The following is a 20,203-nucleotide window of genomic DNA, read 5'->3' on the forward strand; positions in this document are numbered from 1 at the left end:
AATACTCTCAATTTATGTTCCTCTTTCAATGTAAGGGACCAAGATTCACACCCATATAATACTACAGGCAAAATTACTGTTTTGTATATTTAACTTTTAGTTTCTTAGATATTAAGCGAGGAGACAAAAGTTTATGAAGAGAGAAGTAACATGCATTTCCTGAATTAAGCCTACTTTTTATTTCCTCTTTAATATAATTTTCATTTGTTAATATTACTCCTAAGTATTTGAATTTGGAAACTGGTTCAAACGAGTTTTTATCAATAATTAGATTTTGATTATTACCTAACACTTGGTTTCGGCCTGTACGCATATATTTAGTTTTCTCTTTGTTAACTTCCAAACCTATCTCTTTAGCAGTTTTGAAAAATATTTTAGCATTATTCTTGATTGTATTTATATCATCCCCTAATAAATCTACATCATCTGCATATGCTAACAACTGAGTCGCACCGTTTAATTTCAGTCCTTCGTTAGTTTCTTTTACATTCCTAACAGCATATTCTAAGGCAAAATTAAAGAGCAATGGAGATAATGCATCTCCTTGTTTTAACCCATCATGAATTGTAAATTTTTCAGACACATTAATACCCACACGCATTTTACTTTTTGTTTCACTGGTGCATACTTTTATCATACTAACAAGCTTCTTAGGTATTCCAAACTCGACTAATATATTATATAATTTATCTCTTTTGACCGAGTCATATGCTTTTTTGAAATCAATGAATAGCTGATGGACACTTTGATTATATTCCCACTTTTTCTCAAGTATCTGTCTAATGTGAAAAATTTGATCTGTAGTTGATCTGTTACGTTTAAATCCACATTGATAATCACCTATAATTTTATTAGCATATGGGGTTAGTCTTGTTGAAAGGATGTTAGATAATATTATTAATTATTATAATTAATAATATTATTGTTATTTTGTCTCTGTCTACGAAATTAACGGCTAGCGAAATAACGCATTGTATTACAATTAATAATAGTAAAAATTAAAATATTTACACAAACATCTAATAATACCAAAAAAATGAACACTAATATTGTGGAATGGTAGGCAGCTCGCCTAACTGGGGATCATTTTTTAAATTATATGTACATATTCTCAATACTTTGTCTTAATAATGCTTATTAAAAGAATCAATTTGTTCAAGTGAAAGGTATTTCCACGTTATTTTGCACATGATCAAAGACTGGATTTAGAACGTCAACAATGCATCTGATAAGTGTAAGAAAAATCAGCGATCATAAAATGCAGGGCTGTGAAAGGTCCAAGAATCCATATATTCTATTGGGTTCTTCAGTAGGACCGGAACATTTTTTCTCGAACAATTTAGAATTAGATATAAGTTGCGTATTGTTTCATTGTAATACGAAACTTGGACCCTTTTTAAACTGATTCGGGAAAAAAAATTCCTGGACCGTATTTAAATTGATCCTGAAAAAAAAAAAGTTCCTGAAAATTCATTCAGAGAAAGGTTCCTGGACTGTATATAAATTCATCCAAATTCATCCGGAAGAGAGGTTCCTGGACCGAATTGAAATACTTTACAGATGAAAGTTTATTTACGGTCCGGAACACATTTACGCTTCCTGATTTTCTCTCCTGGACCGGAATTGAATTTATTTTAAATTCCTGGACCTTACCAACTCTGAAAAAATTAAAAAATCCGAATTTGTGTAAAGATCTTGTGCAGTAGGATATATCTGTCAACAACTAAATCCACAAGACACGACAAATAATAATAATAATTAAGAAATAAAAAGTAAAAAGAGAACCACAAGACACAGAATATAACGGCAACGTAGACGACATGATTTACAATTGATTTGGTTTATTTTACTTCGCTTTTCTAACACTTTTGCGAAGATGAGGATGAATGATCATAAGATGAAATTGATGAAGAATCAATCACAAAGAACGCCCATGCTGGGATTGGAGCCCGGAACCTCTGGCGTCGTAGCACGCTGTGCTAACCACTCCTCCACGGAGACCGGTGTACTATTAAAGAGTATTAACAATTTAACACTGAAAACAAAATGAAGTGAAATATGTAGCAAAAAAAATAAAACCATGCCATTTCTGACGAGACGGAACGGGAAGGTTCCAGATATTCACGAGCCGGAACGCCGTTCCGGTCTGCGGTTAATTTCGAGCCCTGGCTTGATCCATCCAACCATCAAACCAATCGACATATTCGTTTCTTCTCCTTCCACTGTCCCCAAATCAAAACCATTCTCCCGCCACTGCAAACGCAAACCATTCACTCAACTCTCGTCCCCCTCTAAATAAATGATTAAATTTCCACAGATCTTATCGTTAGAAGATCCTATTTGTTTGAAGCTCAAAAGAGTTGGCAGCGATCATATCTCGACATGTTTCGACGCGGGTGGAACATTATCGTTCTGTACAGCAGTAAAGACCAACGCCTGGAGAACCTGTGAGCGCTAACAAGGCAAACGTGGTTTTCTTCGCCCACCTTCGTCTTTTTCCTCTGTTGTTTTTCTTCTGCTGCAAGCGTGTCTGGAGGCTCAGTAGCTGAAAATCACAAGGACTTCACTCATAGCAACCAAAGTCGTAAACGTTCAGAACCAGTCGTATGGGGTAATGGAAAACACTGCAATTTTTACCCCCATTCTAAATTCGCTCAGACTTGCCAAGCAGCAACGGCCCAGGCTGTTCAAAACGCAGTGTTGCCACCGGCGCTATCATTTTCCTAAAACAGACATACAGAGGCACGATTTTTTTGGCATGTAAAATTGAGGGTAAGGCATTTTTCTTTAGCATCGCAATTTTGTGCACTTTTGGCAATGTGAAAATGTATAATTTTTAGCACACACATTCAAGCATGCTCTTTCTTTTTCTCCGGGTTCGATATCTAGTTCGCCTTGTAATCAAGGGGTCCCGGGTTCGATACCCGGTGGAGGCACACAGTGGTTCAGATCCCACTTTAAACTGTAGGTCCAGTCCCGATTAGCCTTAATGTGCATAGAGTGGACTTAAAACACCAACTCAATGAATCAATCAATCTTTCTTTTTCCATGGATTTGAATCCCGGCGTGGGCATGTGTGTTCTTTGTGAGTGTCCGTTCATCAATTAAATCATATCATCACTCATCTCCATCTTCGCGATTAGCCAAAAGTGGCAGAACCATTAAAATAAATATTTTCGTCGTAACATTAAGTTTATTTCTTTGGAAAAGTATACTCTGATGCAGTGTCTTAATTCGAGGTTAGTGGATTGCTTAAGATGGTAGCAACATTGGAGTACAGTTGCGAGTCCAGGAACTCGTAAATTCTAATGGGTTCTATTCTACAGGAGCGGAACCGTTTTTCTCGCACAATTTAAATTCGGCCCAAGTTGCGTATTGTTTCATTTCAATACCGAACCTGGACCGTATCTAAATTGATCCGGAAAAAAGGTTCCTGGACCGCATTGAAATACTTTAAAGATAAAAAGATTCTTTACGGTCCAGAACCCCTTTACGCTTGCTGATTTTCTCTCCCGGACCGGAATTGAATTTATTTAAATTCCAGGACCTTTAACAACCCTGGTTGTGATCGGGCAATTTTATCTCTCTGCCATGATCCCATTTACCCTACCTACCCCTCCTTCAGATTCTAATAATAATAATAATAATAAAATCTCGATTTGTCGCTCTGAAAATATGATAGCTTTGTTTCAGAGTTGTTCTCTTGGAAATGCAGAATTTTAAACTCCCATTGTTATGCCCACTTTCTTGCAATGTTGTTTACAGATTGCACTGTCTGTGTACCACATAGTCTACACTTAGATGCGTGGACTCACATTATTGCTGCTACCCACATAAAGGAAAAGAAATGAATGCGAGGCATAGTCTAAAATGCAAAGCCAAACAGTTCCGCCTGTACACAGAAGAGAGTCTGCTTATGTACACTTCTTCATTTACACACTATGAGTCAGCTTGTCGCGCCCGCCACAAGGATATCTTCAGTTCTCTTCTTTTAATAGCTGACTAAACAGTTAGTCAAACATTGCCCGTTGCACATACGCACACATCCTGTTAGAACATGTCTGGAGAGTGTACTTGGCTCTCGCAGTTGCCATCTAGGATTACGTGAAGGAGTCGATGTTGCTTTTGTTCCGCAACTTATGTTGTGCAGCTATAGCATAAATATTATAGCCAAACTCGGTTTTATACAAATTTATATAAATTTAATATCCCGGTCTGGGCATGGGTGTTCTTTGTAGGGGTCCCGGGTTCGAATCCTGGCCTGGGCATGGATATTTGTGAGTGTCCATTCATTAATTTCATCATATCATCACTCATCCACATCTTCGCAAATTAGCCAAAAGTGGCACAAGAAGCGAAGTAAAATAAAGCAAGTCAATCAATCAATCATATTCGCGATTAGCCAAAAGTGGTAGAAATGTGAAGTAAAATAAACCAAATCAATCAATCAAGAACCGATGCTAGCGAGCGAGCCAGTTTTCGAAGTTTCCTCTCCTATCGAAAATCCGCTTTGATATTCCAATATCTGAAAAATGACATCCTTAGAATTACTGCTGGGGCATTCATGTCAATCTTCGTGCGGTTTGCTTTCACTACTGTCTCTAAATTCTCAATAGTTTAATACAATTTATTGATTTGGTGTTTTAAATCCACTTTATGAACAGTAAGGCTAATCGGGACTGGACCTACAGTTTAAAGTGGAATCCGCACCACTATTGCCTCCACGGGTATCGAACCCGGGACCCCTTGATTTGTAATCACGCTACCACTACGCCATCTGGGAGGCCCGAGTTTAATGCAATTAAATAAACCACGAACCTATTGAGAATATCTAGACAGCGAAAGCAAGCAAACCACACCAAGTTTCACATGAATGCTCCAGAAGGGATTCTAAGAATATGTAATTTTTCAGATTTTGAGATATCACAGCTGTTTTTCGATAGGAGAGGATTATTTGAAAACTGCTGCCCTGGCGTTGGCCAAACGTCACTTCGCATTACATTACGACAGTGGCGCCGACAGCAGCAAACTTAAGAAACTAACTTTGCTTGCGGGAGAATGATTCATGCACTTCCTTGTCCAACTGCTCGCCTGCAGTTTTGTTTTGGTCACGTGACCGTAGCAACACTGGAAGAACGTGCATTTGTAAGTGGCACTTAGGTAAGTTTAATGAACTTGTGAATGGTACGCCAAGACACAAGAGCATGTAAGAAAAATAGTACAAAAAGTGACAGTTGGTGATGCGTTATGTTCTAGGATTTGACTAATAATCCGTAAATGAGTCATGTTGGAACTTCACTGAAAGCAGATTCCACGAAGAGTGTCATCAGAAATAATAGTCGTGGGCCTAACTAATTAGTTTGTTTATGCAGTTTTACCTTGAGCACAGAACTTAATGGGGTAAGTTCCCAACCTCAAAGTCTGTGACTACATTGTTTACCTTAGTAGATTATCGTAATGCACTGCTGAATCCAGAGTCCTGAGTTCAACTACAAAACCAGGTATGGATATCTTCTATCTATTTTATCATGTTGATTAAATTAGAAATAGGGTGGCTAACTTGTAGGGACAACATAGGATACATACATGCTCAGCAAAAATCAAACCTTTTTGTTTTTTCGATGGTTCACTTATTGCTAGATTCAAATATGTGGAAACAGGAAATGCACCTTCTTACATGGAAATCCATTCTGCCAAGGGGATGCGTCCCTATTATTATTATTATTGGTATGAATGAAGAATATAGAGAATGTCTCTAATTCCGTTAATATTTGGTATACTAACTAAATTTGGCCTTCTAATCACGAATCTGTTGTTAAAATCCGCGGACTCGTGTAAAAATTCACGGGTAGCCCCAAAAACCATTCACGGATAGCCCCACGAACCATTTCCTGCTAGGTTAGGTTCGGTAAGCATAGTTAAAATTTTGTTCGCAAAACAAAGCGAAAAAGCTTTTTTTTTTAAATATATATATATATATATATTCAAGGTACATCAGCTTTTTTCACGATTGCCAGACGTGTCCGCGGCATTTTAACAACAGATTCGTGATTAGAAGGCCAAATTTAGTTAGTATAGGGTCAATCCATATGAAGTCATACATGACGTCATGGTTTTCGTGAGAAATCGAGGGTGTCGGTTTGCGATCACGGACCCGCTTATTTTGCAAGTTCTACACGTGAGCGCCAAATTTTAACTGCAGATTCGTGATTAGGAGGCCTAAATTATTGAGTATGCGAAATATGAAAGAAATTGTGGAAGAGTCCGGTATTGTAAAATCGCTCCTCTTTTTTTTTTGCCATTATCCATTCACCTTTTGTTTACAAAGCCCATTTTTCCAGGTAAGCTCCTTGCTACCGGGCCAATTTTAAGCAAAATGCAGAGTTTCATTTAGATGACTGTAGATCGAAGGCTAATTGCCCTAGACAGACGAATGATATATCGTTATACGCGGAATGAACCATAGATTCGGACTACATACAATTTATGTACCTTTAGTGTATATAAGGATGCGGATGAAGGGGAGGAACCGGAAAATTTCAAAATCTCAGAAAAAATGCCCCTCCGCCCCTGGACAACAAAGTACAGGACATTGTCAAAATACACATGGAAATGGTCGATGGCATGTCTGGAACAAGAAAATAATTGCACTATTATGATATGAACAATACAACACGACTTGTTCCCCAAAACGATATGTCTGTACGCCACTGAGCCATTCAGCAAAATTCGCAGTTACCTTGAAACGACTGTAGGTCCGAAGCTAATTGCCCTAGACGGACGAATCAAGTACCGTTATACGCGGAATAAACCATAAAATCGGACTATATAAAATTTATGCACATCGAGTGTATAACAGGATGCGGGGGAGGGGAGGAACCGGAAAATTCCAAAATTTCTGAAGAAAAATGCCCCATCCCCCCTCCGCCCCTGGACAACAAAGTACAGGACAATGTCAAAATATACATGGAAATGATCGCAGGCATGTTTGGAACAAGAAAAAAATTGCGCTATTATCATATGAGCAATAGAACACGATTTGTAGCCCTCCAAACGACATGTCTGTGCGCCACTGACTCAAGGCTCGGATTGCAGAGTTACCTTGAAACACCTGTATATTGGAGGCTAATTACCCTAGACGGATGAATCAAGTACTGTTATACGCGGAATGAACCATAGATTCGGACTACATACAATTTATGCACATTGAGTGTATATATGGATGCGGGGGGAGGGGAGGAACCGGAAAATTCCAAAATTTCTCAAGAAAAAATCCCCATCCCCCCTCCGCCCCTGGACAACAAAGTACAGGACAATGTCAAAATATACATGGAAATGATCGCAGGCATGTTTGGAACAAGAAAAAAATTGCGCTATTATCATATGAGCAATAGAACACGATTTGTAGCCCTCCAAACGACATGTCTGTGCGCCACTGACTCAAGGCTCGGATTGCAGAGTTACCTTGAAACACCTGTATATTGGAGGCTAATTACCCTAGACGGATGAATCAAGTACTGTTATACGCGGAATGAACCATAGATTCGGACTACATACAATTTATGCACATTGAGTGTATATATGGATGCGGGGGGAGGGGAGGAACCGGAAAATTCCAAAATTTCTCAAGAAAAAATCCCCATCCCCCCTCCGCCCCTGGACAACAAAGTACAGGACAATGTCAAAATATACATGGAAATGATCGCAGGCATGTTTGGAACAAGAAAAAAATTGCGCTATTATCATATGAGCAATAGAACACGATTTGTAGCCCTCCAAACGACATGTCTGTGCGCCACTGACTCAAGGCTCGGATTGCAGAGTTACCTTGAAACACCTGTATATTGGAGGCTAATTACCCTAGACGGATGAATCAAGTACTGTTATACGCGGAATGAACCATAGATTCGGACTACATACAATGTATGCACATTGAGTGTATATATGGATGCGGGGGGAGGGGAGGAACCGGAAAATTCCAAAATTTCTCAAGAAAAAATCCCCATCCCCCCTCCGCCCCCTGGACAACAAAGTACAGGACAATGTCAAAATATACATGGAAATGATCGCAGGCATGTTTGGAACAAGAAAAAAATTGCGCTATTATCATATGAGCAATAGAACACGATTTGTAGCCCTCCAAACGACATGTCTGTGCGCCACTGACTCAAGGCTCGGATTGCAGAGTTACCTTGAAACACCTGTATATTGGAGGCTAATTACCCTAGACGGATGAATCAAGTACTGTTATACGCGGAATGAACCATAGATTCGGACTACATACAATTTATGCACATTGAGTGTATATATGGATGCGGGGGGAGGGGAGGAACCGGAAAATTCCAAAATTTCTCAAGAAAAAATCCCCATCCCCCCTCCGCCCCTGGACAACAAAGTACAGGACAATGTCAAAATATACATGGAAATGATCGCAGGCATGTTTGGAACAAGAAAAAAATTGCGCTATTATCATATGAGCAATAGAACACGATTTGTAGCCCTCCAAACGACATGTCTGTGCGCCACTGACTCAAGGCTCGGATTGCAGAGTTACCTTGAAACACCTGTATATTGGAGGCTAATTACCCTAGACGGATGAATCAAGTACTGTTATACGCGGAATGAACCATAGATTCGGACTACATACAATTTATGCACATTGAGTGTATATATGGATGCGGGGGGAGGGGAGGAACCGGAAAATTCCAAAATTTCTCAAGAAAAATCCCCATCCCCCCTCCGCCCCTGGACAACAAAGTACAGGACAATGTCAAAATATACATGGAAATGATCGCAGGCATGTTTGGAACAAGAAAAAAATTGCGCTATTATCATATGAGCAATAGAACACGATTTGTAGCCCTCCAAACGACATGTCTGTGCGCCACTGACTCAAGGCTCGGATTGCAGAGTTACCTTGAAACACCTGTATATTGGAGGCTAATTACCCTAGACGGATGAATCAAGTACTGTTATACGCGGAATGAACCATAGATTCGGACTACATACAATTTATGCACATTGAGTGTATATATGGATGCGGGGGGAGGGGAGGAACCGGAAAATTCCAAAATTTCTCAAGAAAAAATCCCCATCCCCCCTCCGCCCCTGGACAACAAAGTACAGGACAATGTCAAAATATACATGGAAATGATCGCAGGCATGTTTGGAACAAGAAAAAAATTGCGCTATTATCATATGAGCAATAGAACACGATTTGTAGCCCTCCAAACGACATGTCTATGCGCCACTAACTCAGTTTCAAATGAAGCCGCCATTTTCCGGCCTTTTTATGGGGGAAAGAGTCTTTATGGTGCAGTATATGTGTTAACAATAATATAAAAGAAGAAAATCGCCATTCCAGCGAAAAATAGCGACATTATGACGTAAAAACTACGACCTTGTCGAGGTATCTATATATAGATAGCTGGTAAACAAGGGGTATACCTAGAGGTATCTATTTATATATAGCTGGTAAACAAAAGGTTCATATACTGTCGTCTTGGTGACTCACAGCTGCTGCCATCCAATTTGTATTTTCACTTACATAAAACCACAGAAAATAACTTGCTATTAATGGCTACAGTTCATTTTTCAGGTCATTCTTAAAGTATTCTTTCTATGTTATCTACTTGTTGCAATTTTCACAAAACATGTAATTGTGTCATTTTTACTTCTCTAACAGGCTATGAAAATTATATGGAGGCATAAATAAATGTATTGAAATTGTCATCTAATTTTGTCAGATAAATTGTTTGCAGGTATTTCTATGGTCCAACATAACGGACTCTGTTTTAAACTTGGAATAATGAAAGCGTCAATTATGAGAATCGGTATGCCACCCCTTCTTTATGGTCTATAATGTGTTGCTAAGTGTGTCTAAATTCATTAAAAACAAATGGTTTGATATTCTGGAATAGCAAGATAACGAACTGGCAGGTTGAAATACTCCTGATATGTGTCACATTTAATATTCAGTAGTTCTTTTTGTCAGTTTATCTGAGAAACCTCGCAGACTTTTTCGATGTAGGGTGTAGAGACTGTGCATAGACTAGAATGTTCTCTGTCATCCAAGATGAGACCGAGATGGCCATTAGTAATATGAAACAGGAGGAATGAGACCAGACCCACAGATACTTGTCAAAAAAAAAAAGACTGAGAACAAGGCAGATGAATGTAACATAAGGACAAGATGAGACGCTGTGTCCGAGCCTCTAGGTCTCTTGTTTGAGGCTTCGGTAGGATATTTGAAAAATGTACCTAAACCAATTTTAAATTACTATGCTACCTATTCATACATTCCAGATGTATATATATACACACACAGGGTGTCCACACTGAAATGCACTTTTTATAATTGGCTCCATATACAAAATGAAATGAAATTAATTAATTTTTCACAAAAATAAGTTGTATGTCAAGTTAAGTTTTCTAAAAAAAATTACAACAACAAATAAAACACTTCCACATGAGCCCCTGCGGTGACACGAAGAATGTTTAGTCTATATTCAACTTCCATCCAGGTCCGCTGCTACATGTCCGGATGGATGGTACCAATCACTTCCACAATCCAAGTACGGAGATCTTCAAGGTCCCGCACTGCAGTGGCGAACTCCCACCCTGTCCTTCACGTAGCCCCAGAGAAAAAAATCTAATGGTGTGATGTCCGGAGAACATGGAGGCCAATGCACAGGTCCATCTCGTCCAATCCGGCATCCTGGAAATGTTTCATTTAGAGTTTTCTGAACATCCAGCGACCAGTGAGGTGGAGCACCATCTTGCTGAAACCAAAGGTTTGGTTGCAGGTCTTCAACCTGGGGTAAACAAAACAACTCCAGCATGTCTAGGTACGTCGTTCCTGTGACAGTCAGCAAAGAAGAACGGTCCAATGATCTTGTCGCACATGAGGCCACACCAAACGTTCACTTTCGGGCTATCTCACACCTTTTCCCTGATACTGTGTGGATTCTCTGACCCCCAAATTCTAACGTTATGCTTATTCACAGTACAAGAGACATGGAATGTGGCCTCATCAGAAAACATTACACTTGACAAGAAGGCAGGATTCCGGTCGATTTGGTTAAGCATGTCACATGCAAAGTCATATCGTTGTTGCTTGTCATCAAGCTTGATGGCCTGCAGAATCCGCATCTTGTATGCATACAGATGCAACCACTTTCTGAGGACCTTATGAACAGAGTTGCACGTGGCATCTGAAGTTCTCGTGAAGCGTGACGAATTGATTTGCGTGGACTTCGCTGGAACGCTTGGCGGACATTCTCAACTTGTTCTTCGGAGACGTGCCGACCCCTTCCATGCCGCTTCAGAATGCTGCCAGTGTCCAGAAACTGTCTGTGCCATGATTTTATCCTCTTGGCATCTGGTGCTGCTTTCTTGTAAACACAACGAAACTGCCTTTGCACCATTACAATGGATTTAAACTCCGCGTACCCAAGCACAGTTTGTGCCTTCTCCTGCACTGACGCCATTTTGGTTTCGATGGACAACTACACCAACAGCGATGCACGCCACACATTGAAAAAATTTAGGCAGCAACTTTAAGTCCTTCTGCACCCAACGGACAAGTCAGACCTGGAACGAGAAAGATTTACTATTTTTAAACTGCATTTTGGTGTAGACACCTTGTATTATATTACGTCGTTCGTAAAGTAAGTTCTACTGATGAATACCGTGGCGCTGCAAGCGGGGCAGTGTGAATGCGCATGCGCCTTGTGTAGCGACAACCTTGATGAAGTGCAGACGTCAGTCTGAGGCAGGTTGGTCAGGATAGTAGTGCGTAGTGCGTTGTTGTTATGTTTCAGACAATCCAAACTCCCGCCACACGTGAGGTGCGATCTGTGATCCGTTTTCTGGATGCACGTAATGTTCCAGCTGCGGAGATCCACCGTCAGATTTGTGAGGTGTATGGAGAAGGAATAATGAGTGCTTCAATGGTAAGAAGATGGGTGAGACAGTTTCGTGGTGGACAGGTTAGTGTTCATGATGCAGAACGAAGTGGTCGACCATCTGTTGTGAATCCCAATTTGGTTCGTTTAGTGGAAGAGCAGATTGGGGAGAACAGACGATTCACTTTGTCTGAGCTGTCATTAGAGTTTCCACAAATCTCCAGAACTGTGCTGTATGAAATTGTGACAGTGAATTTGAAATTTCGCAAATTGTGTAACCGTTGGGTCCCTCACCAGCTCTCCGAAAATGCCAAAAAGGAAAGAATGGGAAGTGCATTAGAGTTTTTGAAACGGTATAGTGAGGAGGGGGAAGAGTTGTTGGATCGGATTGTGACTGGAGACGAGACATGGGTTTTGCATGAAACCCCAGAACAGAAACGAAGCACCATGGAGTGGAGGCACTCCGCGTCACCGTGGAAAACGCAACCAAAACCAAAGCTTACAAACAAAAAAATCATGTGCACTGTGTTTTGGGATAGGCATGAAGTATTGCTTTTGGAATTTATGGAGCGTGGACAGCACATCAATGCTGAAACCTATTGTGTGACACTTCAAAACCTTCGTCGTGCAATCCAAAACAAACGACGTGGCATGCTCAGTCGGGGTGTCATTCTCCTCCACGACAATGCTCGTCCGCATGTGGCAAATGCAACTCAGGAACTCCTGACGACCTTCCATTGGGAAAAACTACCACACCCCCCTTACAGTCCTGATCTTGCCCCATCTGATTTTCATTTGTTCCTCCACCTTAAGGCATTCCTTGCTGGAAAACATTATGGTACTGACGAAGAACTGAAACGTGCAGTTTCCCAATGGTTCTCCATTCAGGCGGAAACGTTCTATGATAGGGGTATAACGAACTTGGTATCTCGCTATGATGCGTGCTTGAATTCTTATGGCGATTATGTGTGAATGTTGTACCATGTATATATTCTCATCCCTATAAAGGTCGTGATATTACTATTTATATTTTTCATTTTTTGCATGATGGAACTTACTTTCCGAACGACGTTATATATACCTGATGTACAGTGATCAGAAAGTTTCCCCATTTGTATAATAATAATAATAAATTGCCAATAAAACGAAGTTTTTTTATTATTTGTTTATAATAATAATTCAATTTTATGCCAATGGCCTAACACAACAAAAAAAAAAATGGTGATACCAATATCTTGACATTTTTCAGCTATTCTTACCTTGCTTTGATTTTTAAGCAGTTAAAATGTTCATGAAGATAGGTGTAATCTTAATAAAGTATGAAATTATTAAGAAAATTAAATTTCATTTAAACTGTATATAAAAATGATCATGTTTTCCTTTTTTCCAGTGCCTTAACGTTTGCCTTAGTGAGGATTATGATAACCCAGGACATTGTCCGGATGCTGTCACGTCTTCATTTGCTTCTGCGTGCATTGTCGCATGTGATAAGGATATGGAATGTCCAGCCACACACAAATGCTGCAGACATAGCTGTGGGGTGACGTGCCAGCAAGCTCAAAGCCTGGAACAAGTCATAGGTAAATTCTGAGATATTTGCTTCATAGTGATTGATTAACTTTAAAGAATTAAGACTCAAGTTCTTAAGAACAGCTATAGAATCCTACATTATTAATTTCCATAATTGTACATACTATATGTTCAGAAATTAAATGCTTGGTTGATGGTTGTGGTGTGAGCTAATAAAATATGAAAAACTTAAGATCAAATACCCAACCCCCACCTGAGATATTTTTGGGGCCACATAGTGTATGTATCCACCAGGGGGCAATGGGGGATACTTTTATTGTCCTGGAAAACGAGTGGCGAAAATTTTTATTTGGCTCATGGTGTTATTTTTACGTTGGAAAGTAATTAATAATTAAAAATAAATCATTGGCACAATTTTGAAGTTTAAATATACACCTTGCCCTCTCTGAGAAACTGTTGTTTACACCCTGGAAAAAAGGTTTAGTTTTCCCCCCTGGAATAAATCAGGGTACACCCATGCTTTCTGGAGGTTTTGTCTAAATAATGAGTCATACAAAGTAATAAATTATAGCAGTTTAGGAAACAAGCACATCTGAAGAAGACAGAACAAAAATACTACACACCAGTGATGAATTACTCGAAATATAGTATTTCATATGTAAGTGCCCGAGCGACTGGTTTTAAAATGAATATGTTGTGTGTTCAAGTTCACAGGTGGGAGAAAGTTATTATTTTTTATTAGTCAAATGAAGCTTCAAAGGGTCTGTGTTTGAACCCACAGGGTGACAAAGTAACTTTTGAAAAAGTTACATGTAGCTTTAAAGATTCTTGAATGGATATTGCATAACAAATATATGTGAAATATTTTTAAATCAATGATATCACATATTTTAGAAAAACCATCTTACATTTCTCATAGGAAACGACTCTTCCTTGTTTGTTAGAATATCGTTTTATGTTTAAAGATCAGAAACATCGAAGTTCTCCAGCCAAACCTACTTGTAGAGCAAATTAAAATTGTGTGCCTTTCTAGTTTAAAATAACTCAAGATTGTTTTGAGTTTGGTCTCCCCGATGGTGTAGTGGTAGGGACATCGCCTTGTAATCAAGAGGTCCCAGGGTCAATACCCCATGGGGCAAATAGTGGTTCGGCTCCCACTTTAAACTGTAGGTCCAGTCCCGATTAGCCTTACTGTGCATAAAGTGGACTTAAAACACCAACTCAATCAATCAATCAATGTTTTGAGTTTGTTAACAAAAGTTTACATTATAATTTGCATCAGCTGTAAATACAAAAATGTACCATGTTTAATTCTTATGTATGTTTAAATATGTAGATATAACTATTAGCATGGACGTCCACAGGATGTTTTCCAGGGAGGGCAAGCAAGGTATTTTTCTTCCAGGAGGCGCAAAGGAGGCATATTTTTCCCCGTGAAAGCGATGCCTACTCAAAGAACACTGCTTTAGTCACATAAATTACTGTGACTGAAATGAAATTATGTATAAAATATATTCTTTTTAGGTGGCCATTCATTCTCCCCCTTGACTCTCCTTCCAGACGTCCATGACTATTAAATTTTTCTGTAACTAGATATATATTCACTTTTCCACTATATATTGGTACTGCTAGATTGAGTTTGATGATAATGATTTAGATGATATACAGGGATATTGATTATTAAACAAATTGTTAGAATGTGGAACAGTTTGGCCAGTTCATCTGGACTAATAATATGGTATTGGGTTCTCTGTGTTTCATTTTTTGAACAATATTGACAAGTGTAATGTAAACTCTACACACAATATAATCAAAACTGTATTTTTTAAATTACAGCTCAAGCGTTTTTAACCCCTTTGATGAGATTATTAAAAATATCAGTATGGTTTACATTTGTTTATGAATTCTAAGACAAAAATTTATAATAAAGATCAATCATATCCACAGTACTAAGTTTTAGTACTTCAGTACACAATTTACAGTTCCTCACTATTTTTCTTTTTTACAAATTATAATAAACTTCGGCGTTCTTAGAACAAGACTTCTATAGAAACTATTTTCACCTAGTTACTCCATTGTGCTATATCCTGTCCATTGTAAATGCAAAGTATCTATGTTACATGCTTCAAACAGTTTCTCAATGCTGAACTTTAGTTCCAGAATTGGCCACAACAGCCACATTTTTATTTTCTAGACATTTTCTAGAACTATGGTGGTTGATAACATTAACAAATTATTTGGTATAATGAATAATTGTTTGAAGTGATCTTTTAGTGGATTAGGATTAACTATTCAAATGTTTAGGAAGGTGTTCCATATCTTGTTTTAAAAGAAGGTTATCAACAACATGTTCATACTTAATATATTGATTACACCTTTTATCTGTATTTTAATTATTAATTAGCAGATTTGAATTACTTAATTATAGTGGCCTTTTTGGCTCAGTCTGTAACGTGTCTGACTAGGTCCCGGGTTTGATCTCCGGCCGGTTCAAATCCGGGAACTTTTCTAACGTTGGAAGTGGCCCCAGCGCCCACCCAGCGTCGAATGACATGGGTACCTGGGGGAAACCCTGGGGGGTAGTGGTGGTCAGGGGCGTGATGCTGATCACATCACCCCCACTCACGACTGCTTCAAGAAAGTGTGGGGTGTTACCCCCACACCCCCTATATGCCTTCCTGGCATGGTGCTAAGCACAGGGGAGCACTTTACTTTTTTACTTTTTTTTAGTTCTTGCATAAGTAAATACCTTGCCCAAGATACAGTCAAGTCTACTTTATGCAGGTAGGCTAATAGGGATTGGACCTACAGTTTGAACTTGAATTCAAACCACTGTGCAATCTGCCGGCACTGGAAATTGAACCAAGCATGGGCATCGGGAAGGGGTCGAATAGGTCGGTGGACCCTCCTGGGAATTACCATCATTCATTTAAAGATACAAGAAAGCCAAAGTTTTTTACTCTTATTGTTAAGAACAGAAATAAAGTTCATTTTGTTGGTATTCAAACAGAATAATCAAAGTAAAAATGCATTGGATGGAAAACATTGAGTGAAAAATACAGGAACACGGTTATATTGTACCATTTCATCCAAAGAACAAATGGCTCTACAGTTTTCAAAACTAAGAATTACAGTTGTAGGTGACAGGTCACACAACAAACTTTATATAAATAAAATCCCCCTAACATTTAAAGCTTTTTCTTGAACGAGACATGCAAAAGTTAATATCAGAATGCATTTCAGATACTACCTTCATAAAATGCAAAAGAAATAATGGAAAATAGTTGTGGTGGTATTTACTCGTTTGATGGATCAAGTCTCCCCATTTATATAATAAAATTTATTTTTGTTAGTTTATAGTATTTATTATTGTATAATAACATTTACAACCGTGGTAATAATACTTATTATATTTCTACTATTCAACTTTTACCATTTGCCCAACCCCCTTCCCCCTGAAAAAGTTTCTGGCGATGCCCATGGAACCAAGGGCCCCTCAATTACATGATGATGCCATTACAACCATAAAGTCAAGAAGGCCTTGTCCAAGATAAAACTTGACTTGGTTTTATTTTTTTGAGAAATTCATTATGCGAGATATGTATTGATTGTGTGCAGTCATTAATGATAACATCACAAACTTATGTTGTTGGATTTAACATTTTATGAATATATTTATTATTAGGGCTGAACTGATACTGATGCAGAATTATTACTGATTTCCACAGATACCGATACTTGAAAGTTGCAATAATTAAAATTTGTTCAAAATATTGATCAATATTGGTGTGTAAGTATTCTTCTCCAATTGTATGCATCAATTTACCAAGAAATTTGCTTTAGAATATTCAAGAATACATCAGAATATTAAAATAGACATTATGTAATTGCAAAATAAATTTGCAATAAAGATTGGTGTGAAATGAAAAAGGAAGTTTGAATTTTGCTTAATTTTCAGGATAATTACGCTCTGCGAAAGACCAATATGACAGAAAAGTATCGGCTGATATCGATATATGAATTCCAACCGATACTTTCCGATACCGATACATCGCTATCAGTATCGGCTCGGTCCTATTTATTATTCAAAGATTTGATTTGAATATATTTTGGTAATTGCAGTTTTTAATAATATGTTCTTTACTTTTAACATTCAAGGTCTTCCGACTGTTCCGACGAATATCACTGTAACAGAAAAACGCCGAGGGAGGCTCGTGAACATATCCTGGTTGTGCCATACGAAACCTGTTGGTGATGTCCTTTATCTTCTGGAGGAGAGACATAACATCGGACGTCACTATACAAGTGTGAGGGTTACGGAATGGGAGTCTTTCCATAAAACTCACGAACACCATGCTTTGCTGAAAAATCATTTAAGGCCAGGGCACTGGTACGAATTCAGGGTTGCAGCCGTCAACAGGAATGGAACTAAAGGATTTTCTGAGCCTTCAAAGCCATTTACTTTGCCTGTCAGTAAGTAAGTTTATACATTTTTTATTTCTTTTATATATTAATATATACGCAGGGTTAACAGTGATGTGTAGACTATAAGTTTACATGTACTGTATTGTCTACATACATAGATTACATTGGTTTCTAGTTTACTAGAAGTTCATTTACAACACAGTTTTTTTAAATGCCAACTTTCAACCATGTTTGTTCATTTCTATCTGAAAACATACCTGTTTACAACAAAAATTCTCTCAGCCTCTTTCAAACATAAACTATTAGGAAAAGATAAAATGTAGACAAAAGACACATCTCAATTGGGAAACAAAGTACTACATAATTTCCATCAGTCACGAGAATATTCAATATATTATGCTTTATACTTGAAGGCAATTGTTATTAATTGTAAAGAAAAGTGCAAAGTACACCTGACAGTTTCTCAACATTTGTAACTCTGAATAATTATATTTAATTTCTGCAATGTTCATAGTTAATTCCACATTTGTTGCCATGCTGTTTACATAGTCTCCCATGTCTAAACGTTATACGTATGCTGTGCCCGAATTGAAAGGTCTCGTAGTATGAGGGGTGTCCCATAAGTAGCGAGCCTAACCTAGAAGGGAACAGGATGGGACCACAATAGCAACCTATTTTTCTACGTAGTCTCCCTGCAGGTCCACACACTTTTGCCAACGCTGTAAAAACCGACGGGTTCAGTGGTAAGCAATTTTAAAATGCACACTAATTAATTAGTTCAATAATGTCAAGTATAACTGCACTCAAGCCATAAGGAATATAATAATATCATAATAAATATAGTCTCAGGGATCGTGTTTATGCAGTTGGACCTTTAAAGCGAGGTAACTTTGTTTATACAGTTACATTATTCAATCCTGTAAATTACGTAACACAAGAAATTAGGTTTGAAATCTATATAATTAAATAAATCAATTCACATTATACAAGCTGCCCTCTTACGTACAAACCACACACTCACTCACACATTCATCGGCAGATAACACAATACTAATCCTACTACAAATACTTTTATTTTCCTGGAATAATATCCTTTTTTGGCTTTCATTTAACTACAGTGGTAAGAACCTTTCTTCAAAGCAATGTGATTTTAGGACTGATAATTATACTCAAATGAATAAGGGTTTGGATCAATTAAAAAATTACTTTCTCAGTTCACAAATCAATAATTACGGCGAAATGTTAGTATGCGAAGTAGATAATGTTTATGTCAATTTGGCTACGGAATATTGTGTAATCCAATCACGCGCCGATATTCTGGATCGATCTCCGACGTTCATAAAAATGCTTCTCTTACCTTACGGCTGGACTTGGGTCATTGCTACCTGGGATGACATCTCAGATGGACACTCGATTAACGGAATCACTTTCGCTTCCAGAACTTAACGTACCATTGTCAACCCATATTCCTTTCATTCTTCCTTTCTCTGGAGTAATCTTCGTTGAAGCAAGGATCTTCCGTTCGCTTCAACAATGGTTCAGCATCTCAACAATGGATCGGCAGTTCAACAATGGATTGGCACATCAACAATGGTTCGACATCTCAACAATGGATTGGCACATCAACAATGGTTCAGCATCTCAACACTGGATCGACATCTCAACAATGGATTGGCACATCAACAATGGATCGGCACCTCAACAATGGTTCAGCATCTCAACAATGGATCGACATCTCAACAATGGATCGACATCTCAACAATGGTTTGGCACTTCAACAATGGTTCAGCATCTCAACAGTTCACGATCTCTCACACATTCAAATCAGAGTTCACAGGGTTACGAATGCGGCGGTTAGCTTTAAATAGTTCGGGCGGCGTTTCTAAGATGTTATGTAATTATCAGGCTATAATTTATCACGGCGGTAATCAAATTCTCGCGACGACAGATGGAATTTTGTCGCAGACGTAGGCGCGATCGGAAGGGGGAAAAACCCCTTGCGGCTCTGTAGCGATCTACTCACCCATGATGTGGCTGCTCAACGTGTCGAAAACTAACAAAGACTCTTTTGCGAAATCAACTAGCGCGGATGTGATCCGAACGAATATTCAACTAGCACTGTCTTTTCCTTCAGCTTCGCGCGAGGACTTCCATGTCTAGCCTCTATGCTTAAGTGCTTTTCTACTTTCCCTCCAGAAAAACTTGTCATCCGCCGTCTACCCCTGTATTGATGAAATGCACCCTTGAAGAGATTAGGTGATTGACCCGTTCATTGTCTATCAGCACGGAAAGTGGGACAGCTCAGCGTGAATGCTATCTTCTCAAGCGTCCTTTTGTTATCT

At 38.6% G+C, this 20,203-nt stretch overlaps 1 protein-coding gene across 1 annotated transcript in view; it reads left to right on the plus strand.

Moving 5' to 3' along the window:
- LOC145982051 (anosmin-1-like) overlaps positions 1 to 20,203 on the plus strand; it is a 155,985-nt gene that overhangs the window by 97,499 nt on the left and 38,283 nt on the right. Inside the window, exons 2-3 of the mRNA XM_083115633.1 lie at positions 13,297 to 13,486; positions 17,595 to 17,909. Of these exons, the coding sequence (XP_082971759.1) occupies positions 13,297 to 13,486; positions 17,595 to 17,909 (505 nt within the window). The remainder of the gene's footprint in view (positions 1 to 13,296; positions 13,487 to 17,594; positions 17,910 to 20,203) is intronic.

The sequence above is a fragment of the Lepisma saccharinum genome, chromosome 30, assembly GCF_977018435.1.
Source record: "Lepisma saccharinum chromosome 30, izLepSacc3.1, whole genome shotgun sequence".
Classification (NCBI taxonomy): Eukaryota; Metazoa; Arthropoda; class Insecta; order Zygentoma; family Lepismatidae; genus Lepisma; species Lepisma saccharinum.